Source organism: Callorhinchus milii, unplaced genomic scaffold (genome assembly GCF_018977255.1).
Source record: "Callorhinchus milii isolate IMCB2004 unplaced genomic scaffold, IMCB_Cmil_1.0 Scaffold14, whole genome shotgun sequence".
Taxonomy (NCBI): domain Eukaryota; kingdom Metazoa; phylum Chordata; class Chondrichthyes; order Chimaeriformes; family Callorhinchidae; genus Callorhinchus; species Callorhinchus milii.
The window spans coordinates 170,730-195,255 of NW_024704755.1; the positions used below are offsets into that span (position 1 = coordinate 170,730).

Below are 24,526 nucleotides of genomic sequence, written 5' to 3' on the forward strand. Positions count from 1 at the left end.
AGGATTTGTTCTAACCTATTGAATGGATTAAAATATTCTTTTAAAATTATTTGTCTGCAGATTTTGGCTATGAATACTTTGAGAGTTCCTCTAATGTTATAATTGGTGTATAAACTGTCTGCTGTGTTAGTACTGAACTAGTTGACAGGATTAGTTGAGGTACTGATGAGCCATGATCTAATTGAATTTACAAATGTAATCTTGTTGTTGTTGAATGGCGGAACAGGCTTGAAGGCTGAATAGCCTATTCCTGTTCCTATTTTCTGAGAATGGGAATGTATCAAGCTTGATGCGCTGCTCTATATGACAGATACAGGTTGCATTTATATAGGTTAATATCTCAGAGGGCTTCACAAAGACTTGGTCAGACCTCGAGAAAAGGAAAATTGAAAGGTGAGTGTAAGGGCAGTCAAAGTGGTAGGTTTACAGGTGGGATTTAAAGACTGATGAGGGTGAGATGGAGGGTAGATGTCTGGGGTTAGAGGTGTAGTTGCTGAAGTTTTGGCCAGTAATGGTAGCACAGAGAGTACTCCCGTAGGACTGTAGCTGAGTGGAGAGGGTGAGAAGAGGAATGGGGTAGGAGAAGGAAGGTGCTGGGGTGTGAAGGGATTTGTAAAATGCAAACATTTTATTTTCAAGGCAAGTGTCTTTCATAAGATTAAGATGACAAACTAAGTGAAGTATTGTAGGTGGTACCTGAGCAACATCTTCTACCGTACAAGTGTTAGTGCTCAGTTAGTAGCACAATCACCTCTGAATTAGAAAGTCCTGGGTTCAAGTCCATCAGCAATGCTTGAGCTCGTAATTTAGAATATCAGATCAAGGATGCTGCATAAAATTGGAGCTGTTGTCCTTTGGATGAGATGCTACACTAAGTTTTCTCTGCCAGTTTTGGTGGTTCAAGTGGGCATTAGGTTTCTATGGCATTATCGAAAAAGCATTAAATGCAAATAATAATTTGTCTCCCCCCCCCCCCCCACCTCTGCTGCCCGCCGCATCTCCCCCCCCACCTCTGCTGCCCGCCGCGTCTCTCCCCCCCCCGCCCCACCTTGCTCAGCTGCCCTATTTAGCATTTTTCCAGGCACAAAGCCCCAGGCAAAATGGCTTCAGTAGCCCTTGATCTATTTCCTGTTCTGCACTTTGTATAGCTTTGCCATTGAACACACACTTCCTCTATTCCCACACTAATTATTTTACACCTGGCATTGAACTGTAATGCCACCTATCAGCTCACCTAACAAAAGATTCAGAACTTTGGAATTGAATTGCATTCGCCCTCATTTATGGCTGTTATTACTGTTTATCAGACGATTACGTTCCCATTGTGGGTAAAAATCTTTGTAAAACTGTCTGTGGTGTTGCTATTATGGAGTTTTTGTCTTCTTGTGGTGTGATGTAATTGACCTGATTTCTATTCCTGTCTCTGCTTCTGCAGCCAAATTGTGTCCGGATTGTTTCAGGTGTATGCCAAATCTGCTTTTATTATTAGCAGCACACAATGCACATCAGGAAACACCTTATACTATCAGAGCGTTACCTTTGTAACATGAGGACAAGCAGGAACCAACATGAAATTTGGAAATTAACTTTTAGGGGTATTAGAGAGAGAGAGAGAGAGTGTGTGTGTGTGTGCTGAAGTGGTTATGAAATCTCACATTTTCCTCTGCCCTTTATTTGAACAGCCATTACTTAAGTGACTGCGCAACACTCAGACTATTGAATTTCTATTCAATAAAGTCAAATTGGGCTACAGTGTTGTTGTATCACATTATTGGCCTCCTGTTGTATACTGATTATAAATTGTATAAATTGGAACACAGGTAGCCACTTGGAGGAAGTGCTCATATGTTAACATTAAGCACAGCAACTGTCAGTCAGTTGCAGCTGTCCTCCCATTCATTAGTTGTCGGCCTGGCTCTGTTGGCAGCACTCTTACCTTTCATAGTTGTAGGTCAGAAGGTTGTAGATGCATGCCCCCTTTCGTGATTTGAACTCATATTCTGGACCAAGGTGGTCCAGCTGGCGGCTCATGGGGCCGCATCTGGCAAGTGGGCCAATTTCACCCGCCCCCTCCCTCCATTTCATCAGGCCTGCCCGCTCCATCCAAAACCCATAAATGTTTTGTTTCTGGGAAACAACAACAACAAGATTGCATTTATAGAGCGCCTTTCACGTCGGGAGGACGTCCCAAGGCGCTGGACAGTTGGGTCGGGACCCGAGCAGGGGGAACTGGTCAGGGTGAGGGGAGGGAAGGGGGGGAGCGAGGAGAGGGTAGAGAGTCGAGAGGGGAGGTGAAGGCACGGTTGAAGAGAAACACAAAAATATTGCTGCTGCGGCCCGCGGACGTTTCTCGAATAAGTTATCTGGCCCTCAATAGCCAAAGGATTGGATCCCCCCCCCACCCTGATCCAGACCGATGCTTCAATATGCTGCTTCAGTGCATTGCTAGAGAGTTGTCATCCTTTGGATGAGCCATTAAATTGAGATTCTGCTGCCTCTTTTTAAGATCCTGTGGTATCTCTTGAAAAGAGAAGGGAGTTTCTCCCCATGTCCTAACCAACAGTCTCCCAAAAAAATTGGTCTCTCGCTTTGTGGTTGTTTCTGGGACATTACAGTGTGCAAATCGGCTGCTGTGTTCGCCTATAAAATATAATCACTGCATTTTACAGTAAATCTTGTAAAGCGCTTTCAGATGTCCTCCTGACATGAAAGGGTCGATATCAAATTCAAGGATTATTATTATTGTCACTCTTCCAGTTGAGTTGTCTTTTACACATGCCTCTGTTTTAGCTTTAATCCTTAATTTGTGGCTCATACAAGACTCATTGCAGTCTTTGCTCTGTTTGATGAAGTCCACCATTTCCGTCGGTCGGTCGGTCAGCAAAACCACCTTATTACACTGTGCTTTCCAACACTACAAAGCCTCTGCTTTTTGTCTCTCTTAGGCTTTATCTGTCAGTAATGGTGATAGAACGTGTGCCATGTCCGTGATCTCTGTGAAAGAGAATGTTTGTTTGCTCATCCAGGTGTCTTGACACGTGCAGAAATCCATCACCATACTTAAGAGTATCCAAACCAGACTGACAGTTCCATGCATGCCATGTACACGTGGAAATTCCCATGTCAAGAATGGAAAGTGTGCTCTCTCCTTGGAGGGTCACACCTTGCTTACCTAATTCCCGTGAGCAATAGACAGTTTGTCAAGAGCCAGGACTTGGAGACCCCAGAGTACGCACTGGAGTATTGCTGAAGTTTAACCAGCTAAACCTACATAGCTTGTATCCCTGCCCACGGGGAGAAGAGAAATTGATTAAGATCAAGAATGAATATCTTTCACAGATTCCTCTCAGTTTTTAAATGTGTGTAAATGTAAATTATAAATCTGGTTTTGTTGCTTAATGTGTGAAAATTGCCTATTATAGTACTTGTATAATAGCAATGTTTATGTTTGGATGAAGCCAATAGTGAAACTAATATGGTGACGATCCCACAGAACTATAAATAGAGCAGCTATTTTTAACTCTGATGTAATTATAGAGAAAAGCTACAAATAAAGCGGAAAGAAAGCCGGCTTTGTTTCCTTTGGTATGCGATCAGCTGTTTAGATTAGGGCAGTGGAGAGTTACAGCATGAAAGCTGAGAAGCTGGTCTATCCAAGTTCTGGGGTGTAAATCACACCATTAAACCTTACCTCAGAACTGCATAATACATGAATCTCAGAATACAGTTGTTAACTGAAATAAGTCACTTAGTTCAGGTCAGCAGGGACACAATATGCCAAATAGTTGCCTTCATGTGCTGTCAATCTCTTATCTCACTGGCAGCTTTACTTATTGGGCCAGACCAGACACTTGCAGTACATTACCACAGTAAGCTGACACACTCATGCCCTTTCCAAGTTTGCCCTTTTGTCCCCTTTGGTTGACCTGTCTGATAAAATGTAATTGTTCAGAAAATGTACACCTGATCGAACAGCGCATACATGTGGTATCGTTAAGAATAACTTGATGCGCACTAGAAAACTCTAGGAAATAGTCAGTATGTAAATGGTTAGACAGCATATATTAATGAATTGGAGTGATTGTGGAACATAAATCACAATTGTTTTTGTGTGTGATTGTGCAGGGAGAGGATTGAATGACTGAGTGTGGTTGGAGCAGAGGTTCCTGGGTTATTGTCTTTATAAATGTTCTCGATCCTCACACTTCTGCCAGGCTTGTCCCATGATGTCATCCAATGATTTTGAAACAACAGCAAGAAAAATTACATTTGTATAGTGCCTTTCACGTCGGGAGGACGTCCCAAGACGCTGGACAGACAGAGTTACGGACCCTAGCTGAGGGGCAGGATGGGGAGTGGGGAGAGCAGGGGGGGAAGCAGGGGGATTGAAAGCACAGTCAAAGAGGAGGGTCTTGAGGTGGGTCTTGAAGGTGGCGAGGGAGGGTTGAGACAGAGGGACTGCAGGATGGAGTTCCAGAGGGTGGGTGCAGAGTTGTGGAAGGCCCGCCCACTGATAGTAGGGCGAGCAAGGCGGGGTATGTGAAGCAGACCCGAGCCTGCTGAGCGGAGAGAGCGAACAGAGTGATAGGGGGTTAGGAGGTTGGAGAGGTAGGGGGAAGCAAGACCGTAGGGGGCTTTGGAAGTGAGGACCAGGATCTTGAACTGTATCCTCTGTGTGATGGGAAGCCAGTGGATTCAGGTGAGGATGGGGGTGATAGGGTCACGGAGCCTGGTGCGGGAGAGGACACGGGCTGCAGAGTTCTGGATGATCTGCCGCCTGTGGAGGGAGGAGTTGGGGAGGCCAACAAGCAATGAGTTTGCATAGTCAAGCCTCGATGTAATGAAGGCGTGTATGAGAGTTTCAGCGGCCTTCGGTATCGGAGCCTGGCGACGTTGCGGAGGTGAGGGAAAGAGAAGTAAAGGGTGTCGGTAACTTGTGTACAAGTTTTTTTGATCTGTGATGGCGACACTTGCTGAACCTATAGCTTTGGTTCATCTCTTCCTAGTGTAGAGGATGAGCCAGTTCCAACCATTTGTACATCACTTGAAATGAAGTGGTTAGATTTTAGCTAATGTGAGCCATAGTCAATATTTTTATAGCTTTAAGTTTTTCTATCATGTTAAACTGCCTTTCTGATTAAATTGGCATTTAATGTCTTTCAACTTTATTGCTCTGCATGCAGTAATAGTAATAATCCTTACATTAATATAGCACATTTCATGTCAGTATGGTGTCTCAGAGAGCTTTGTGGGATTTACTATAAAGTGTAGCAACTGTGTATTTTGTAGGTGAACTGGAATTTTGAGCAATGTGGGGCACAGAGTACGGTGGGAGAATATAATTCCTCAAGATACAGAATAGCAACAATTTCAAAGGATTATGCAGGTTCAACAACAACAAATTGCATTTATATAGCCACTTCCTTTCACATCAGGAGGATGTCGCAATGTGCTAGATAGTCAAAAGGTTTGCACCCGACATGGGGGTTAGGTTCACTTCTCAGCCTTTTGGCTAAGATCAAGTGTAGTAAATTTGTGTGTAGCAGTTGGGGCTAAGTGAGATAGGAAGATGACCGAAGGTACAGTCAAAGAGGTAGGTCTTGAGACAGACCTTGAAAGAGGCAAGGGAAGGGGCAAGGCAAAGGGACTTTGGGATGGAGTTCCAGAGAGTAGGGACAGAAAGGCTGAATGCCCGGCCGCCGATGTAGAAGTGAGGACGTAAAGCAAGCCAGTGCCTGCCAAGCGGAGAGAGCAGGCAAGTTGCAAAGGCGTTTAAGAAGGTTGCAGAGAGAGGGTGGGGCAAGACCGCAGAGGGCTTTAAAAGTGAGGACGATGAAGAATCCAATCCCCTGAGCAATCTAGTTGCTGAGAATTGAATAAAGTTTAGATTATAGAATGACCCAGCCTGAGGTTGGTTTTGCACACTGGGTTGGTTTAGGGTGTAACCTGCCTGTTATGAAGTTAGATGGCACACTGGTTTGGTATATGGTGTAACTTGCCTGTTATTAGGTTGGATGGCACACTGGGATGGTATAGAGTGTAACCTGCCTGTTATTAGGTTGGATGGAACATTGGGTTGGTATATGGTGTAACTTGACTGTTATTAGATTGGATGGCAGACTGGGATGGTGTAGAGTGTAACCTGCCAGTCAGATGCTCTTTGTTTTCTTTATGTTTGTTTATTTGAAGCATGGTAATTTATTACTTAATGAGTTCACTGCAAAAGGGACCTGCGTCACAGCTCAATATTTGTGAATGGGAAATAGAGGAACAAAACAAAGTCAATGACACATTTTGTGCACGGCATTTGAGACCAGAAAAGGAACTTGGAAATGAGGCTTGAAATGAAGTAATTTCTTATCCCTTTGTTATACAGGGCGGGGAGTTTCATCAAAGGAAAAAAAATGTCAGGTTTCTCTTCCAGTCTTCTTTCCACCCGCCTGGGAAAAATGTATCATTTTGACATTGGCTTTTCAGGAATCATCAAAGTCAAATGCACAAGGCTTCAGTTGTTATTTGTAGAGCCAACAGCCACCAGCGGGACTGTCTTCACATTGCTGTTCTCCACACAGTTTCCCAGAGACCAGGTGCGAGTTTCAATAGATGTACAGTTGGTCCATGGTTGTCGCTGATCCTCTTGAAGCCTTCACAAAAGTGAAGTCTATGGCACCACAATATAGGCTGGGATATAAAGGAGATGGGATGCACGTACCCTGTCTCCTATTAAAAAGATAAACTTTAGGCTTTTTCATGCTCACCCCGCTCGATACTCCGTTTGTGATGGCATCAGGGCAAGTAAGAAGTCAGATCATTACTGAGTGGCTCGCAGTTGTGATGTGGGAAGAGTAAATGAGAGGAATTTTAGTGCCTATTTGTCGTGATGACTACAGCCATCAACTGATGAAAGCCTTTGTCCTGTAGTCAAGAACACTGTTACTATGCAGTGTATCTTGTGAAGTGTTTTAGGACAATTTCATATCTTCAAATACTACAAATATGAGCAGCTGATACACAATGAGAGAAAAGGAACCAAGTAGATGCTCACTCTGATTTTAATCCAAGGTGGTGTACCAAAGGCAAGGAGTATTATTATTATTTATTTGCATCAGTGAAAGAATAGTTGTGTAGTGACACCTCGGGTGCAGGGGTCATGTTTAGCAGCAAGTAACTACATCATGGATTGGACTTTTTACATACTCAAAACAACCTGTAAAATACACTTTAGGAATTCCAAACCAACAACTGCTTTCACAATGGCTAAACAAGCGTACTTTTTATCAATGCATTACACACCCGGTGATGCAAGGTATAAAGAGAAATAATGGCACTTCCTGGTATCACTGAAGAAAATATGTTGCATCATTGTGTGTGTGGTCAGATATTCTAACACTGGGGAAGTATGTTTATGCCTCACTGCTAATGAAGTAAAGTCTTTATCTTTTATTTTTTAAGGCTCTTAGCTATAAGGCAATGCTTCGAACTGCTCAGTGCGCTGTGTGGAGTCCTGTAGCTCAGTGGTTAGAGCACTCTCACCTCGCAAGTGAGAAATCTGCGTTTGATTCCCAACAAGGTGAAACACTGGGCAAGTTTTCTTACTCCACACGCCTCTGTTTACCTAGCAGTAAGTAGGAGCCTGGTTGTTAGTCGATTGGTGGATCGCTTTTCCAGGGGTAATGGTTGCTTCAAATTTTTTTTAAAAATACTAATAAATAAATAAATGGTCACTCAATCCACGACTGTTTGTGCAACACTGCTGTGAGCAATTGACTACCGGATTTCTCCCACAAAATATGCAGTTAATTCACTTTACAGTATATTCCGTGAAGTGCTTTGAGACGTCTCGAAGACGTGATAAGGCACTATATAAAATGCAAGGATTATTACTATTATAAACTGCTCACTGCTCTACTATAAAGAACTTTATTTTGATCTATCCCAAGGCTTGTTTGCCTGTTTTCTTGAGTACTCTGGATTAAACTCAGAGTGAGTATTTAATTGGTTCCATTTCTCCCATTGGGTATCAATGGCTCAGATTCGTAGGATTTGAAGAAGATACAAAGTCTGTTTTTCCCAGAATGTAAATAACTACCTCAGCCAGAATGACTTGTTCCCAAGCCACTTTTCTGAGGTAGTCACCTCTGATTCTTCTTTACTGTTAGCGTTTGCTTGAAAACTGAACTTGAATGTAACTATTTTGTTGGTGGACAAATCTCCTTGTAAAGCCATTGCATCAATACAAAATAAAATACAACATTTGTATAGCTCCTTTCACATCGGGAGGATGTCCCAAGGCGCTGGAATCAACTAATTGACTGCACATATATAATCCTTTTAGACTCCGGATTGTGTTTCTCTGTCTTCTGCATGAAAATGAAGACGAGGACCTCAGAAGGTCCCAAAAGCATGCTTTGATAGGTACAAGGTTTATGCGGGGGGTTCCCTTCAAATATGTTTTGTACATATGGAATTAGTCACAAGAGGTTTGGGGGTTTATTTTCATGCCATAGGTTACCACATGTAGAATACTATGGAAAACTTATCCCATTTCAGCAACATTCTTGTTAGCCAGTGATCGGTCGGTCGGTCTTTCTTGTTTGTGCTCCTGAGCTGTGTGTTGAAACACTGGTAAACCATAATCAGTTTGTTTGCTGGGAGACTTGTGATCGGACTGTTCATACCTGGGCTTACTGATTGTTCAGTGCCTTAGAACGTCCTGATGTGAAAGGCACTATACAAATGTAAGGTGGTTGTTGTTGTTTATTTAATTGGCTTTCTGTATTCTATATAATTCAGCACAGCATACCATGAGAGCGCGTGGAAGTGCATGTGGTCAATGGGAGAGGCATTTGTGTTTGGTGTGTAAGAATTCCATGACAAAAGTGTATAATTAATAATTCTTTGATATAGGCGGGGGCTTGTTTGCTCCATGTCCCCACCCTGCCCACTCCAGCATCAGCAGTCGGACCTTCAGCCTTTCTCCTCCACGCTCTGGAGCTCCATCCCAGAGCCCCTCCAGCTTGCCGCTCCCTTGCCTCCTTCAAGGCCCTTTCTCTTTAATGTTCCTTTGGACATGCTCCCACCCCTTTGCCCTTCACCCCTCTTGATTCCAACCCCCAGCTCGGATGAAAATCCTTCACTGTCCAGTGACATTGGATGTCCTCCCGACATGAAAGGCATCATATAAATGCAATTTGTTGTTGTTGCCTTGTTGAAATGCTTCAGAGTCTCAAAGCGCTTCAAGAGATTTTCTGTAAAGTGAAATTACTATTTGTAAATGAACGCAGCAGCCAATTTACCCACAGTGATGTCCTACAAATATCCATGAAATAAATAACTGCGTGAATAGCAATAGTCTGGTGGAGACTTGTTCAAATCAAAATAGTTTGGATTGAACAGGTTTGAAAACTGGAAAACGTTATTTGGACAAACTGGTATTGCTTAAAACTGGATCAGTCAGCATTGTTCTTTCTCACTCGTAGTGCCAGCGTTCCAGTGTCAGTGCAGTGGGGAGGGGAGAAGACTTTGCTGATGGCTTCAAGCCGGACTGTTGTGCCATCACAGTTGAAGGGGAAAGCAGGAAGGTAAGAATGTTAAATTGAACCAGTACAATTGGTGTGATGAGAGCTGGCATTGCAGAGACCAGGGCACTGGCAAGAGTAATGCATGCCACACAAATGGCCTCTTTCTGTGCTGCAAAATATTGTGATTCTATGAGTGACATTATTCTTGTCAATAAAGGTTCTTTTGGATTTCTTGTTTTTCTGATAGATTTTCATCTTGATGTTGGCCCCCACTTACATACGATGTCCTGAAGCTCTGCGCTGTCAGGCTTCTTGTGTGCAATCCAACTAACATTACACTGAGAGCCCCAAATTCCATAAAACCTTCCCCTTACTTACTCATAAACTGCTGTAATCAGCCCAACCACTGAACAGCCAGTGCATGCAGTGTTCTTCCAGTTACCATTGCATATTTTCACAGCAGACATGTCCTCACACTGTAATAGCACTGTTAGAAACTAAAATCAGCCATAATCCGTTTGCAACCAGATATCAGACTGTTTTATTATTATTCGTTCATTATTCCCAATATCCCAATGGGTCAGACCAAAGGCCGGTACAATCAACAGATCTTATAACAGAATGACACCACTATAGATATCTCGAGTTCAACACTGTGTCTTTACAGCACACAAGCTTGATTCTTCATGCTTTCAGTCTTCTTGCTTACAGCTTTCAATCTTCCATCTGATATCCTCAGTCTTAGTGTTTCTAACTCTCAGTCTTCCATCTCCCGTATCCTTGTCTCCGCAGCCCGGGACGGCCCCATCTCCCGTATCCTTGTCTCCGGGACGGCCCTGCTCACAAAGTTAACGGAACTCTTATACCGATGTTCGTCCAATCATGGTGTGGACATTAGATCACCTGGTCGAAATCATGCCGGGTTCACGTGAACACCTCATGGGGTGTACGTGCCTCAGCACACATACACATTGTCCTTAAGACCCCTGTTATCTGATGCTTGTTATTTTGTTAGGTGGGATCATTAGTACATTCCTTTTAAGTGACTGGTTATTTCTTATCAGTATCCCGGGATGGTACCAAGGTCCTCTAGTTTAAGCAACTCACTCGTTAGCTGCTATTCTTGAGGGTTGCCTTTTGTTGCTCTTGAGTGTTAATCATGAGTGTCAGTCCAGTTGCCCCCCACACTTAACTTAAAAGTTAACCTGTTCGCAACATCTATTATGATTCTAGCAGTATACAAAAAGTGTATATTCTAACAGCACTACATCATGGATGTGTTCTCACCTTTGCTGCCAATATGGTTATATAGACTCATACCTTTCAGGATTGCGTCTTTGAGCAAGTTCTGTAAAAGAACCAACGTATTAACTGCTTCAACAACTTGGAATCATTGGCTCTGTGTCAGGTAGACTGTTGCTTGGAGTCCTTTCTAATCAGTCAAAGTGCAGAGTATTTCAATTCCTGTGTGCACAAAACAGGCATATGTCTGAATGATAAAATCAACAGCATTTATAATTGCATTGTTTGAACTTAAAACTTCGGCACAATCAAGAAATAGATGGCATGAGTCATTGATCAGAAAGATTTTGATCCTTGGCTTGTGCTTGAAGTCATTGCCCCCATCTGACTTATGGAGTCATTTAAGCTCATATAAGCTCATGATATCTTCATGTTTTCTTTGAAATTATTCAGCAATTACTGGATCAGAAATCCCAATATATAAAGTTCTGCAATGTCAGGCTCAACTCTTACCTTCTCTTGTCAAGAATACATTAGTTGCTAGGGCATGTACATCCCTGGGAATTTCTCAAATGACAACTCCACATAAGATGGACTGTCCCAAGACAGTATTTCTATACCTTTGGTTGGATTGTTCATCGGATGCTCTCCTTCAGAAATACTCAGATGTTTGATTTACCTCAACTTTTTTGTTTCTTGAGTTTCCTGTAGAGTGAAGTGATAGTCTCAGTGATAGTCTCAGCAAGCGGCATCTCTCTGGCTCGGACCATTCCCAAGATTCTTTTGGTTCCCTAAACCTGCTGTAAATCTAGTTTTTTAAGAGTTTGTCTTTCCATTGACATGCAGTGCTACTACTTGGGAATCCTGCCAAATGAAGTCTCTCATCTTTTGTATCCCCGTCAATTACAATCTGAATATTCTAGAATAATCACCTGGCGTTTCAGGTTTCCTAAATTACTCTAGACAAGGAGCATCTAATTACAACCACTGTAGTGATTCTGGCCGGCCTACTGGCTCCGGCCTCTTCCTTGTCCCTCAAATCCTCCACTCCACCATCGTCGGCTGTGCCTTCAGCCACTGAGCCCCGAAGCTATGGAACTCCCTCCCTTAATCCCTTCACTTTGCCCCTTCTTTCCCCTTTTCAGGTCACACCTGAAGACCTTCCTCTTCGACCGCACCTACTATCACCTTCCTCCTCCCCCGGCTCGGCATCGGGGTCCACCATTGTTAAGCTCTGGGACGCCCCCCTGTGTGGAGGGTTCTATATAAATGCAAGTTGTTGTTGTCAGGGGAAGCAGTGGACGTGTTATTAAATTCTCCCGGGAAGGGAGCTATGGGGTTTCCTGTGCATGGAATAAAATATTTTAAATTGAAATGAAACCCAAGTTTATAGTGTGCACATTTCTCTCTATTTATGTGGGGTTAATCTGTTATAAAAATAAATGCAGATCCCTTCATTGGTTCCAATGGAATGCCCAGGATTATTAAATGATCAATTGGACAGGTTTTAGGCCAAAATCACTTTTATTTTCCTATAATTCCTATGACAAATGAGATAGAAAGTTAATGAATCGTCAGGAGATGGCTCTCTTGTTCACTTGTTGCGTAAGGAAGTACTGTTGGGGAAATTTGAAGATTATAATTTTGAGAGTAGGTAAGATAGGTGAAAGGGTTGCAATGTCATGACGTCTGCTATTTAATATAACCTGCAACAAAAATCCCCTAACCTTGTATTGCCGAATGGCATAGAAATGTGTGCTGGTTCAGTACTTTTCCTTGTCTTGCCTCGCCTTGCCTCGAAGCATTTGTATGCCTCTCATATTGATGCACAGACATTTGATGTTGAATTCTTATAGCCAATAAAATATGTCTTGCCAAGTTAAATTGTTAGTCAACTTTCACATTATGATTTTGTTCTTGTTTGGATGATTTTTATTTTTTTAGAAAAAGTTTTGTAATGGAAGCCAGTGGTCCCTTTGCCGATAAAACTTCCCTTTTAGATTGAAAAATATGTGTGGAGAAGTGAGGATATGCTTCAATATCATGCCAGTCATGGAACGTTTTCAACTACAGCCTGCAATTTGTTGCAGCTGTGTGTGCACTGCACAATGGTAACAGTCCTAATAAAGACTAGGTATAGGGATTGATAGAGCTTCAAATGCACTTGTACCACAATCCAGCTGTTTGTGCTGTTGGGTTGGTCATGGGAACAGTAACATGAGGAAATGTGGAGAGTTCCACAGCTGGGAGTGGCTCGATGCCCTGTTGTCTTTTCTGTCACTTGTGGGTACTGCTCTCTTCTCTGCTGGTCTTTGGGACTTTGCATTGATATTCATTCATTGCAGAGTAAGGGCAGCAGCTGACCAATGTTATGTGACTCATTTGGTTCCTGGATTTCTTGATGGATATGTTGCCCAAAGCATTTTTTGATGCCTCAGATCCTTAGAAACAATTCACCTCCTTTCTACCTCTTCCACACTACACGCAATCCATCATTAAATGTCAGTCCATCCGCATTTGGATCATTTCTGTAGTTGCTACACTTGACAGCAATTATATGTGACCTTCTTCGAGGCATTTTGATATTATGATGTGCTATAGAATACAACTTGCTTTTTTATGAATCATTGAGTGTAAAATGCAGAGTAAGAGTGCATTAAGCTCACCCCTTTCTCTGTATCTCTCAGCCATGCAATTTAACTAACTCTCCCCAGGGACCATTTTATTCTTCTTGACACGTACTGGATAAATTACTGTCCCATCAGATTAGCCATTTGGCCATTTCATCTTCTGTCAATTTACAGATACATGCTCTTTATTCAAACTAGTTCATTGACATTACACCTTTGTTCAGTCACCTGTACAGATACTGTCTGGAAAATTGGCTCCAGTAGATCTTTATACAAATTTCACTCATAAAATAAAAAACTGTTTCTTATTGAAGTGAAAGTGGGTGTGGGAGGAAGTTTTTTTTTTTTTGCTCCTCCGCCTCTTACGACTCCCTTCTCATTGAATGTGTGATCTTGGATTTGTAAAGAGTCTATATGTACAAGTCTGGCACAAGGTCCAGTTAGTTCCTTTTCTTTCTTATGAACGTTTCTTTGTGAAATGAACGTCTAAAAAGCACAAAATGTTTTTGTGTTTGTATTTCACTGTAGGCATGCACACGTTTGAGAATCCTCAGGGTTTCCAGTTTGCAGCACACAAGACCTTAGTGGTTTTAAGGAAGATGAATTTAATAATGTTAGCCACACGGCTTATCAGTACAAAGCATTGGAATATTTCATAGCACTTGTCGAGCTAGGACCGCCAGTGGATAAGGCTTGGCTTATAGAGTTTATGAGTCACAGACTGGTCAAGCCTAACGACTGGAATTATTGCAGAGCTGCTCTGCTTTGGCACGTCTGCTTAGAGCCATTAATTTCAGGGAGACCCTACTTACTGCTCAACAATACTCGATCAATTGATGATATTTCAACAAGGAATTAGACAAAATAATTGTCCTTGAGGATCTGGAGCTCTGGTGCTAACTGATCTCACTTTTAGCCGGCAAGTAGAGCCCCCCAAGAAAGAGGCAGCACCCGGTGGTGTGAAGCGGGCAGATGAGTGGAAAGACCCCTGGCGCCGATCCAAATCACCGAAAAAGAGACCTGTCTCAACCACATCGCCAAGCCGCGGGCGCCGGCGGAGGCGAGCATCGGGGTCATCTGTTTCAGGGTCTGTCTCGTCGAGGTATGTGGAGTCGTGGCTAACCTTCAGGGTGTCGTTAAGAGATTTGATCTTCAGCCAAACTTTCTCCAATGTTGTAATGTCTGTCACATGTGGAAGCATGTTTGACCTGGCTAGCTTCTCCTTTTATTCCTTCCCAAACTTTCTTTGAGGTCTTGTTTCCATTTTAATGTATAGCCACTGTCTCCTCTACAATCAGTTCCATTCTATTGCAAACCCCTGAGCATGTATTGTGAATAGCTAGTTGTTTTACAATGAGAAAAAAACAACCAATTCTTGTTGGGTGGTTGCATGCGTACTGTGTAGTGTGTATACTATCATTTTGCATTCGGTTTTGCTGCGTGTGTGTGTGTGAATACTGCAGTGGTGTGTGTGTGAACAATGCAGTGTTGTGCTTGTGTGTGTATGAACGCTGCAGTGTTGTGTGTATGCGTGTGTGAATACTACAGTGTTGTGTGCATATGTGTACTTCAGTTTTGTGTGTGTGTGTGCATATGTGTTGGGTGTGTGCATATGTGCACTGCAGTGTTGTGTGTGTGTGCATATGTGTACTGCAGTGTTGTGTGTGTGTGTGCATATGTGTACTGCAGTGTTGTGTGTGTGTGTGCATATGTGTACTGCAGTGTTGTGTGTGTGTGTGTGTGCATATGTGTACTGCAGTGTTGTGTGTGTGTGTGCATATGTGTACTGCAGTGTTGTGTGTGTGCATATGTGTACTGCAGTGGTGTGTGTGTGGGTGTACTGCAGTGGTGTGTGTGTGTGTGTGGGTGTACTGCAGTGGTGTGTGGGTGTGGGTGTACTGCAGTGGTGTGCGCGCGTGTGTACCGCAGTGGTGTGTGTACCGCAGTGGTGTGTGTGTGCGTGTGTACCGCAGTGGTGGGTGTCTGTGTGTACTGCAGTGGTGGGTGTCTGTATATGTGTACTGCAGTGGTGTGTGTCTGTATATGTGTACTGCAGTGGTGTGTGTCTGTATATGTGTACTGCAGTGGTGTGTGTGTACTGCCGTGGTGTGTGTGTACTGCCGTGGTGTGTGTGTACTTCCGTGGTGTGTGTGTACTGCCGTGGTGTGTGTGTGTGTACTGCCGTGGCGTGTGTGTGTACTGCCGTGGCGTGTGTGTGTGTACTGCCGTGGCGCGTGTGTGTGTATGAGTACTGCCGTGGCGCGTGTGAGTACTGCGGTGGTGCGCGTGTATGTGAGTACAGGGCGAAACCTTGGGCAAGTTTCCTTACTCCACACGCCTAATAATAATTTCCAAAACAATAATAAATTAGTCATTTTCACTCTACGACTGTTTGTGGGACATTGCTGTGTGCAATTGGCTGCCGCGTTCGCCCACAAATATACAGTCAATTCACTTTACAGTATATTCTGTGAAGCGCTTTGGGACGTCCTCCCGACGTGAAAAGCGCTATATCAAATGCAAGGATTATTATTATTATTACTGCCGTGGCGCGTGTGTGTGAGTACTGCAGTGTTGCATGTGTGTACTGCTATATTGGAATGGGTGGATATGTAGTGCCATTGTTGGGTCTGGTGTGCGCATGCCGCCATTCTGTGTGTGTGCGCTGCTGTGATGGACTTAAACTGAGGTCCCATCTGTTTCTGTTGAAGTGGATGTTAAAGATCCCTCAACGCTGTTGGAAAAGAGTGTTCGGGCCAATAATCATCCAAGTTGGTGGTTTACTTCATGTCTGTTTGTGGGACATTGTGTGTACATACTGGCTGCTGTGTTTGCCTATAAATACACATCACTATACAATAAATTCTGTGAAGTTCTTTGAGAGATCTTGATAACATGATAAGGCTTTATATCACATACAAAGTTTATTATTTAAATGTTTTAATATTGGGTGAATGTAGGAATTAGGGTTGAGGATGCCAGGGCCACGTCCAACTTGGGAAGAGAAGAGGGAGTGTGAGAAAGCATATTGTACATAACTGAGTAAATGCCTAGAAATATCTACTCGCTCCTGAGAGTGCTACTGACTGAGCCGAGATGACCTTTTGTGCAGCCTTGCTGTATGCAAAATGGCTGCCACTTTTGCCCACTATTATAGTCATTACATTTGCCTGCAATTACCTTTGAGAATTTTGTAACTGCTAGGTGCTATTTTGAAGGCGAGGAGTTTTGCACTATAGTGTTCTGTGTTACAATTATAAAGCGAAAGCTACATTTGCCCATGTTAATGTTTTTCAGGTCTTCATCTCGTTCTTCTTCCTACTCAGCATCTGGCTCCTCCAGGTCACGGTCGAGGTCCCACTCAAGATCTTCTTCTTATAGCTCCTACTCCAGCCATTCCTCCAGACACAGCTCCTATTCAGGCAGCAGATCAAGGTAGGACCCGAAGTTGCAGCCCCATGAGAGTACACAACACCTAGGGTATGACCTTCAGTTTGGACAGTTCTCTCCGTCCCACCTACCCTCCGTATTTTTATCCCTGCATATCTTTCTGTCGCCAATAAACCAAGTTGGTACATCCAGGAGTCCTCCGCTGGCTTCTGGATGCCCAGAATAATGTGCCTCTGAATTTCTCTTCCAACCAACTGCATAGTTCTTGTGACAAGCTTGATATGAGGCACAATATATGAGAACTGTGACTCTAAGGCACGTGTAGTAAATCAGAGTATGCGAGCTTGTCTTTTTCTCCACGTGCTGAGTTTCAGGTCTCTACTCAAACCATCTAGAGAGGAAGTGAGTGAGATGAGGTGGGGGAGGGAAATGGTTGCAGTGCCACTGCTTCATGTCCCCCACCTCGCTCGCCCCACTATTGGCAGGCGGGCCTTCTGCCACTCTGCCCCCACCCACTGGAACTCCATCCTGCAGTCCCGCCACCTCGCCCCCTCCCTTGCCACATTCAAGACCCATCTCAAGACCCTCCTCTTCGACCATGCTTTCGATCTCCCTGCTTTCCCGCCCTCTGCCCTCCCCGACCCCCAGCTCGGTCCGAAACTGTCTGTCCAGAGCCTTGGGACGTCCTCCCGACATGAAAGGCGCTTTACAAATGTAATTTTGTTTTTTATTGTAATAATTCCTCCAAAAATATTCACTCAATCCCTGTTTCTGGAACACTGTTGTGCGCAATTGACTGCCCGCCGGGTTTCACTCACAAAATATACAGTCAATTCACTTTACAATATATTCCGTGAAGCGCTTTGAGATGTCTCAGCCACATGATTAGGGCTATATTAAATAAAAGGATTATTATTATTAGGAAGGAAATTACCCAACAAAGTGACATTGCTGGACCTAGAGCTTTACTGTTAGCTTCTCGGCATAGTTTAGCTACACAAAAAGAACATAAAGATTGGTCAAACATGAGCAATTCATTTATGCAACAGTGTATGAACCAAAGCTTATTCAGTCATATTATGATAGATTTTCCACAGGTTGTAATGTAAAAGCACTTCCTGACACAATTGTGGTAAGGTACACACCTAGACTGAAAACTCCACATTGCAAAAGTGTTGTTTATACATCCTGGGGATTTGGTTTGAGTAGAATACTATTGGCTGATCAGCATCATACTCCAGGATTGGGTGGAGATGATCAATGACGTCTGCTTTTATTTTGTAAACTCGTTTTAAAAAAAAGAGGGTGGTGGAGGAAAGCACGATGGGACTTGCGTAATGTGGTTTATGTCATTGAAGAAAAGCTGCCTGAGGTCCTCTTACAGTTGTGATGGTGAAATTGTTTGCTGAGCAAGTCTGGTTTGCCTGTTGGGCTGAGCACCAGTTGTCGTACCTACGCCTGCAAAAGCCTATATATTCACTATTTGAAGCTGCAAATATCTACAGCCCTGTTTGCTGTTAGCTCTCTTCCAAATGGACGATTGTTGTAGAATGGAAATAACATGATGGGGAGTTGTTGGGATCTGAAATGCTGTATAACTGAATTACTGTTTCCTCAGGTCGAGATCCTTCTCCTCTTCACCCTCCCCAACTCCATCGCCATCCCGCGCTAAAGATGCTGCAGGAGCAAAGACCAAAGGAGGTAGCAGCAAAGGTAGCGACGCACCTGCAACTATTGCAAAAAGGTAAGCAATGTGTCCCCATTGCTCTCAGGTGAGTGGGCACTTACACAGGGTGTTTGATTGTGTTTCAAACAGCATCGATACCCAAACAAAATGCAGTCATTACACTTTACAGTGTATCCTGTGAAGCACTTTCAGATGTCCTTACAACAAGTTGCTGTATCAAATGCAAGGATTATTAATTTAGTGATCCCTGTAACTATAAGTAAGAGATCTGTCTTCTACGTTGAGAGAGCTTTCATCCAAGAATGTCAATTTATTAACTTCAGATAGGAAATCCGTTTACAATCTTTTATTTTATTTACACCCTTCATTAAATAAGAATCTCAATTATCTGTCAACTTGATTACTCGTCGGTGAAGTGTCTCCCCCACCCCCCCCCAGCCATAAACAAGGCTCCCACTGTATACAGTCAGCTTTCTGCTCTTCCCTCTTCTTTGGGAACACTGATAGCGAACAACGCCTCGGGTTCTTGCCTCTCCAGAGAGTCACAGCTGAGACAACAGTGTGGGAATCAATGAACACACAACTAGAACTAAGCACAACATGATGCTCTTCATATCTCATGCTGAAACTTCTATTTGTTTACTTAGACCATATTGTTAACAACATTGTAAGGGTAAGTGAGGCTGTAACACCAGCCAGTTTCACTGGGGTAGTTTGACATCATCTGAATTAAGATGTGTACAATCTGACACTGTTAAGCTTTGGTTGGAGTCCTGTAGCTCAGTGGTTAGAGCACTCGCTTTGCAAGTGAGAGATCTGGGTTCGATTCCCGGCAGGGCGAAACCTTGGGCAAGTTTCCTTACTCCACACAGAGCCTAATAATAATCCCTCCAAAAAAACAAAACAATAATAAAAATTGGTCATTTTCAATCCATGACTGTTTGTGGGACATTGCTGTGCGCAATTGGCTGCCGCGTTCGCCCACAAATATACAGTCAATTCACTTTACAGTGTGTTCTGTGAAGCGCTTTGGGACGTCCTCCCGACGTGAAAAGCGCTATATCAAATGCAAGGATTATTATTATTATTATTATTATAGTAGTTAATACCCTCTCCTCATCCTGACACACATAGAAATATGTACAATTGCATCACTTACCTTACGGCCATCCATAATCAAGGTTCTCAGTATCAGTTGTTTTTAAAACACTTTGTTTGTGTTATAGTGGGGCCGCACAGCTTCAGTATATGTTACATAGTCTCTGGCCATTAGCAGCAGGAACCCTGTGTGATTTACACTTTGTGACAAGCCTTTGACTCTCCTCAGGAGGTGCAAAGCACAATTTATCCTCAGCAATTGTTCATGAAAGAATTGACTGAAAGCGAATGAAAATCCCATTTGCTAATAGCTCAGTTAGCACTAAACATCTTCAAGGGGTAGAGTAACGTCACAAATGGCCATCGGCACCAATGCTGTCACCTCGTTGTTTCCACAAACGTTCATAAGCTTCTCAACCTGAAATAACGAACAGCTTATTGCTCTTTCAGAATTTGTCTCTTTCATAAGCGCTCTGGGACCCTACACTGCATTAGGGGTGCTATATAATTGCAAATTGTTGTTGTCGTTGTTCATTCAAAAAGGTTAAAAAAAGCATTCATTGTCCTTTCCATCCATCACCGTCCACCAATTTATAGAGAATGGTGGATAGGACAGGAAATGGGCTATAATCTGATTAAGTGGTGGCTCAGTTTGGAACACTTACCCTCCCTCCCCTCTTATTCCCCCCCCCTCCCCCCCGGCATGGGGTGCCAGAGACTCCTGTGTTGTCAGTCTCCTGTGGCCTCTGGCCAGAGAACTCACTCATGCCTGGTGTTCGCACTAAAATAGTAAACTTTGTGACAATTACTCGAATTTAATCATGTTATAATAATAATAATCCTTGCATTAATAATCCTTGCACATAGCACCTTATCATGTCTTTGAGGAGATTCAAAAAGCTTCACAGAATATACTATAAAGTGAATTGACTGTATTTTGGGGGTGAAACACAGCAGCCAATTATGCACAGCAGGATTTGGCAATGGAGTGGTAGTGTGAGAGATTAGAGGGATCGAGGGTGGGTTTTTGAGGAGAAGTGTGAAGACAGCGGTTTTCAAGGGGAGTGGAACAGAGTCTGAGGAGAAAGACTGGTTGACCATGTTGGCCAGCAGGGGGGAACAGAAGGGGGAGTTAAGTGACTATCAGCTGGATGGGGGTGGGGGTCAAGATAGCAGGAGGTGAACTTCATCTGGGTGATTGTGGTTGAGAGGGAGGAGGGAGAAATGGGGGCAAGGGAGTGTAAGGGGGGGTAGTGGCATGGGCTGTGGCAGAGGGAGAAGGCGGTGCGGATGATCTGGGTGGGGTGGAAGGGAACGTGGTGAGGAGGACGATGCAGCCAAGTGGATGTTTTCATTTTTTGAAGTGAAGAAGTCTAGGGGCTCTTCGCGTTTGGTGTTTGATGTGAGGATAGAGCGGGCTTGAGGGGGCGTACTGAGGAGATGATGAAAGGTAGAAAACAGTGACTTTGGATTGTTGTTGGTCTCCAGGATGACTTTGGAGTAAAAGTCATTTTTGGCCTGCGAAAGGGAGAGGCGGTGGGTATGAAGGAACTCAAGCTACAGCTGGTGGTGAATCGTGTGGGCGGATTTCTGCCATCTGCGCTCGAGCATCTGGGTTTGTGTTTTGAGTGAGCGGAGATGACTGTTGTACCTGAGGGAGTGGGTGGGTTTGGAAACAACCCAGGATTTCAGGGGTGCCGGGAATTGAAGGTTGTGGAGAGATGGTCATTCAGCAGCTTGACGGCTGCATCAGGATCGCTGCGGGCAGAGGGCAAGGACGTCTGAGGAAAAGAAGGGATTTGTGAGGGATCCGGGGAAGCTTTTTCCAGGAGCGGAAAAAAATGGTGGAGGGCTTGGAGGAGGGGAAGGGGGTGGGAGGAGAGGGAGATGAGGAAGTAGTCCGAGATGGTCTTGTCTAAGATAGACAGGTCGGAAATGTCAAGGCCATGTGTGATGACGAGGTCGAGGGAGTGGCCACAGTTGTGGTTCAGTGAGTTGATGTGGAGGGTGAGGTTTAGGGAGGAGAGGGGGTCAGTGAAATCCGAAGAGGTGATGCTAGGGGAGTTTAGGTTTATGAGCAGGTGTTCAGTGCAGAGGGACAGGGATGAGGGGAGAGCGGAGATATCAGTGAGAAGGACAGAGGGAGTAGCGGAGTGTGGGGGCTGGGAGCAGGAACATTTTCAGGGGGAGCGGGTCGGGGCGGCAGCCAAAATGCGCACGCAGAGACCGGGAGTGAGTAGTCACCAGGGAAGCATCAGCCTGCGGGCAATGGGAGACAGCCCAGGGTGGGCCGGGGGTGGAAGAGGGTGGATGGTGGTCATGGCTTAGCCGGGAGGGAAGGGAGGGCAAGAGAATAGTAGAATATACACTGTACTTTCCCTACCCTGGGGGATTGGAAAATGGCACCCAAAGTGACAACCAGCAGCAAGATTCGGGCGGGGGATTTTGAAATAGCGTCTCCGCTCCTGAAGCAGCTGAAACTTTGCCGGTTGCTCACCACCGTATGATCGTCCATCTGTGGCCTCAGAGGATCTCTTGCACTCGTTATACAGGCAGGAGATTTGAAGTTTCTCACCCCTCTGGTGCCTGCCTGCAGCCTACCTCGCATGGCTTTCGTCGACCAAAACCTTCGACTCTCCTCCCCACTTCTCCTGCTCGGTTTACCGTGGTTTCTCGAGACCCCGCTGCTCGCTGACTCACGGCAATAGCATCATAATAAGAGGATCATACTTTATGTGGGGCCTTATTTGGAAGACTAATATTAAGTTCCCAGAATAGTAATGCTGTTTTTGTCTCAGCCATTACAACACTGTGCTTAGTTGATATTGAATACAATTCCTGATGGTGTATATTATGAAGGGAAATCTGTTTTCAGGGAGGAAGGGGAAGTGTTCAATGTGCATCACTGACCCCTGAACCCAGGGGCAGGGAATGAGCACAGGCAGACACTACACCTCAGCAAGTTGCTGCAGTTAATGTGATGTGGATAGGTTTTGCCTACATTTTTCTTCCTTTTTTATCCTCCACAACAGTGATAAAACTGTGAAGAAGCTGCCCTCCCCACCTCACTCAGGGCAACTGGCCGGGGCCAAGGTCACAAAGTCGGGTACAGACGGCAACAAACCTGCCGAGAACCGAGAGGGAAGAAAGAAGGAGCGACTGCCTCGGTCCCCACTGCGGAGGTCAGACACTGCGTAAACCTGCTGTACTTTGTGGATAGGCTTGTGACAGTCTCACAATGTTTTACTGAAGTTCATAGACTTGTAGCAAGCTGCAGTAGAAGCTGCTTAAGCTGGACACTGGTTAACCCTGGACGCCAGGTAAATCGAACAAAACCGATTAAGCCAGGTCCCAATTAATTTGTATTCTGACCTATTTTAAATCTGCTGGTCAGCACAGCGTCCACTCACTCGCATCTCTGTGTCTCGAGTGGCTCCAGCCATTCACAAGCGGCTCCTCGGAGCTGCTGCTAATTAGTCCACTTCCTGTCCAGTGGGAGGAAGTAGGCCCCACTGCTGCTCCTGTGTTGGGCGGGAAGCTATGGGGTTCATGTGTTTCCAGCTTCAGCGAATCCACTGTATTTTGTTGATTTTTCTAAGAATCAAATAAATTGTAGTTTTTCGGTGTTGTTAAAGGTAAATGTATTGGGACGTCTTCCCGATGTGAAAGGCGCTCTATAAATGTAATTTTGTTGTTGTTGTTGTAAAGCACTTGTATCTTCTGTGTCCAGGCGGAACGCAAGTGGCAGTGACACTGCCAGCAGCTACACCGGGTCAAGCTCTCGTTCACGATCACATTCTCGTTCAGTGTCTCGGTCAACATCAGCTTCAGGCTCCGTGTCAGGCTCCCACCGATCCAGGTAAATATGCGCAGAGCAGCTATTCTCTGTCTCAGACTCAGCACAGCATTCAACACACACGTTGAGTCTGTGGCTACTTTTACTGTTGAGAATATAATAATAATCCTTGGATTTGATACAGAGCCTTATCACATCTTCGAGACGTCTCAAAGTGCTTCACAGGATGTACTGTAAAGTGAATTAACTGTATATTTTGTGGACAAAATATCAAGTCCTTCTGAACTGCAGCTCGATAGCAGTAACGCGCTGCATGAGCCAGTCTTCTCAATGGCCCACTTGATATGGAAGTAATTAAAGTATTGATTGTGTTGCAGATCCTTGAGTGTGAGCAGTGTGTCCTCAGTGTCAAGTGCTTCATCCAGTAGCAGCTCTGTGAGAAGTGCAGACTCTGAAAATATGTACGCTGATTTAGCCAGCCCTGTATCCTCTGCCAGCTCCCGCTCACAAACCCCTGCTCAACCCAAGAAGGAGAAGGGTGAGCAACAGCTTGAGATGTTTAGTTTTCTCCATAACTCTGCTGTTTGTGGTTTTAAACTCTCATTGTGAGAACAGATTTAAATGTCAGAAGTTACAGGGAGCGGGGCAGCCCTAGCATCTCGCACGTTCTGTGTTATTGTTCAATACCTGACAACAGTTTGAGTAAATATCGACAGCAAAGACTGAGGTCAGGTTCAGTCCAGTGTAACCTGCAGATCTTTATATGCACTGTAAATTGTACATTTCTGTGTAACATATGTAATCTACCAAAATTTAAAGGGGTAAAATCTAACCTTGTGTTTTGCATATTGTTGTTCTCTATCATGTCAACTCTCTCTTCAACTTCTCATTTCTGTCGTTGGCTCATCCTTACTACTGGGATTCAGAAAATGGAAGTTTGTTTAGTGACATACATTATACACAGCAATCTCTTGGGGAATCACAATGTAATTGAGGCTGAAGGAGTTGGTGTGTGTCAGCATGTTGTTTTGGTCCATCACCCGATGTCTGCATACCTCTGCCTTTGCTTATAATGTGGTTGGTGAGCCATTGGACGCACCTAACCACATATAATGAGGTTCCCTGATTTCATACATCTATCTGCAAGTCACCTGAGCGGTGC

General features: G+C 44.2%; 1 protein-coding gene across 5 annotated transcripts in view; it reads left to right on the top strand.

The window, feature by feature from the left end:
- The window catches only part of zc3h18 (zinc finger CCCH-type containing 18), a 42,916-nt gene that overhangs the window by 14,857 nt on the left and 3,533 nt on the right, over nt 1-24,526 (top strand). For 4 of the 5 annotated variants that reach the window (XM_042340241.1, XM_007907927.2, XM_042340243.1 and 1 more), the window contains 7 exons: nt 9,480-9,581; nt 14,310-14,495; nt 16,691-16,828; nt 18,402-18,527; nt 22,601-22,750; nt 23,299-23,427; nt 23,742-23,902. In XM_042340241.1, the coding sequence (XP_042196175.1) occupies nt 9,480-9,581; nt 14,310-14,495; nt 16,691-16,828; nt 18,402-18,527; nt 22,601-22,750; nt 23,299-23,427; nt 23,742-23,902 (992 nt within the window). The remainder of the gene's footprint in view (nt 1-9,479; nt 9,582-14,309; nt 14,496-16,690; nt 16,829-18,401; nt 18,528-22,600; nt 22,751-23,298; nt 23,428-23,741; nt 23,903-24,526) is intronic. The other variant, XM_042340244.1, reaches the window with a different exon arrangement.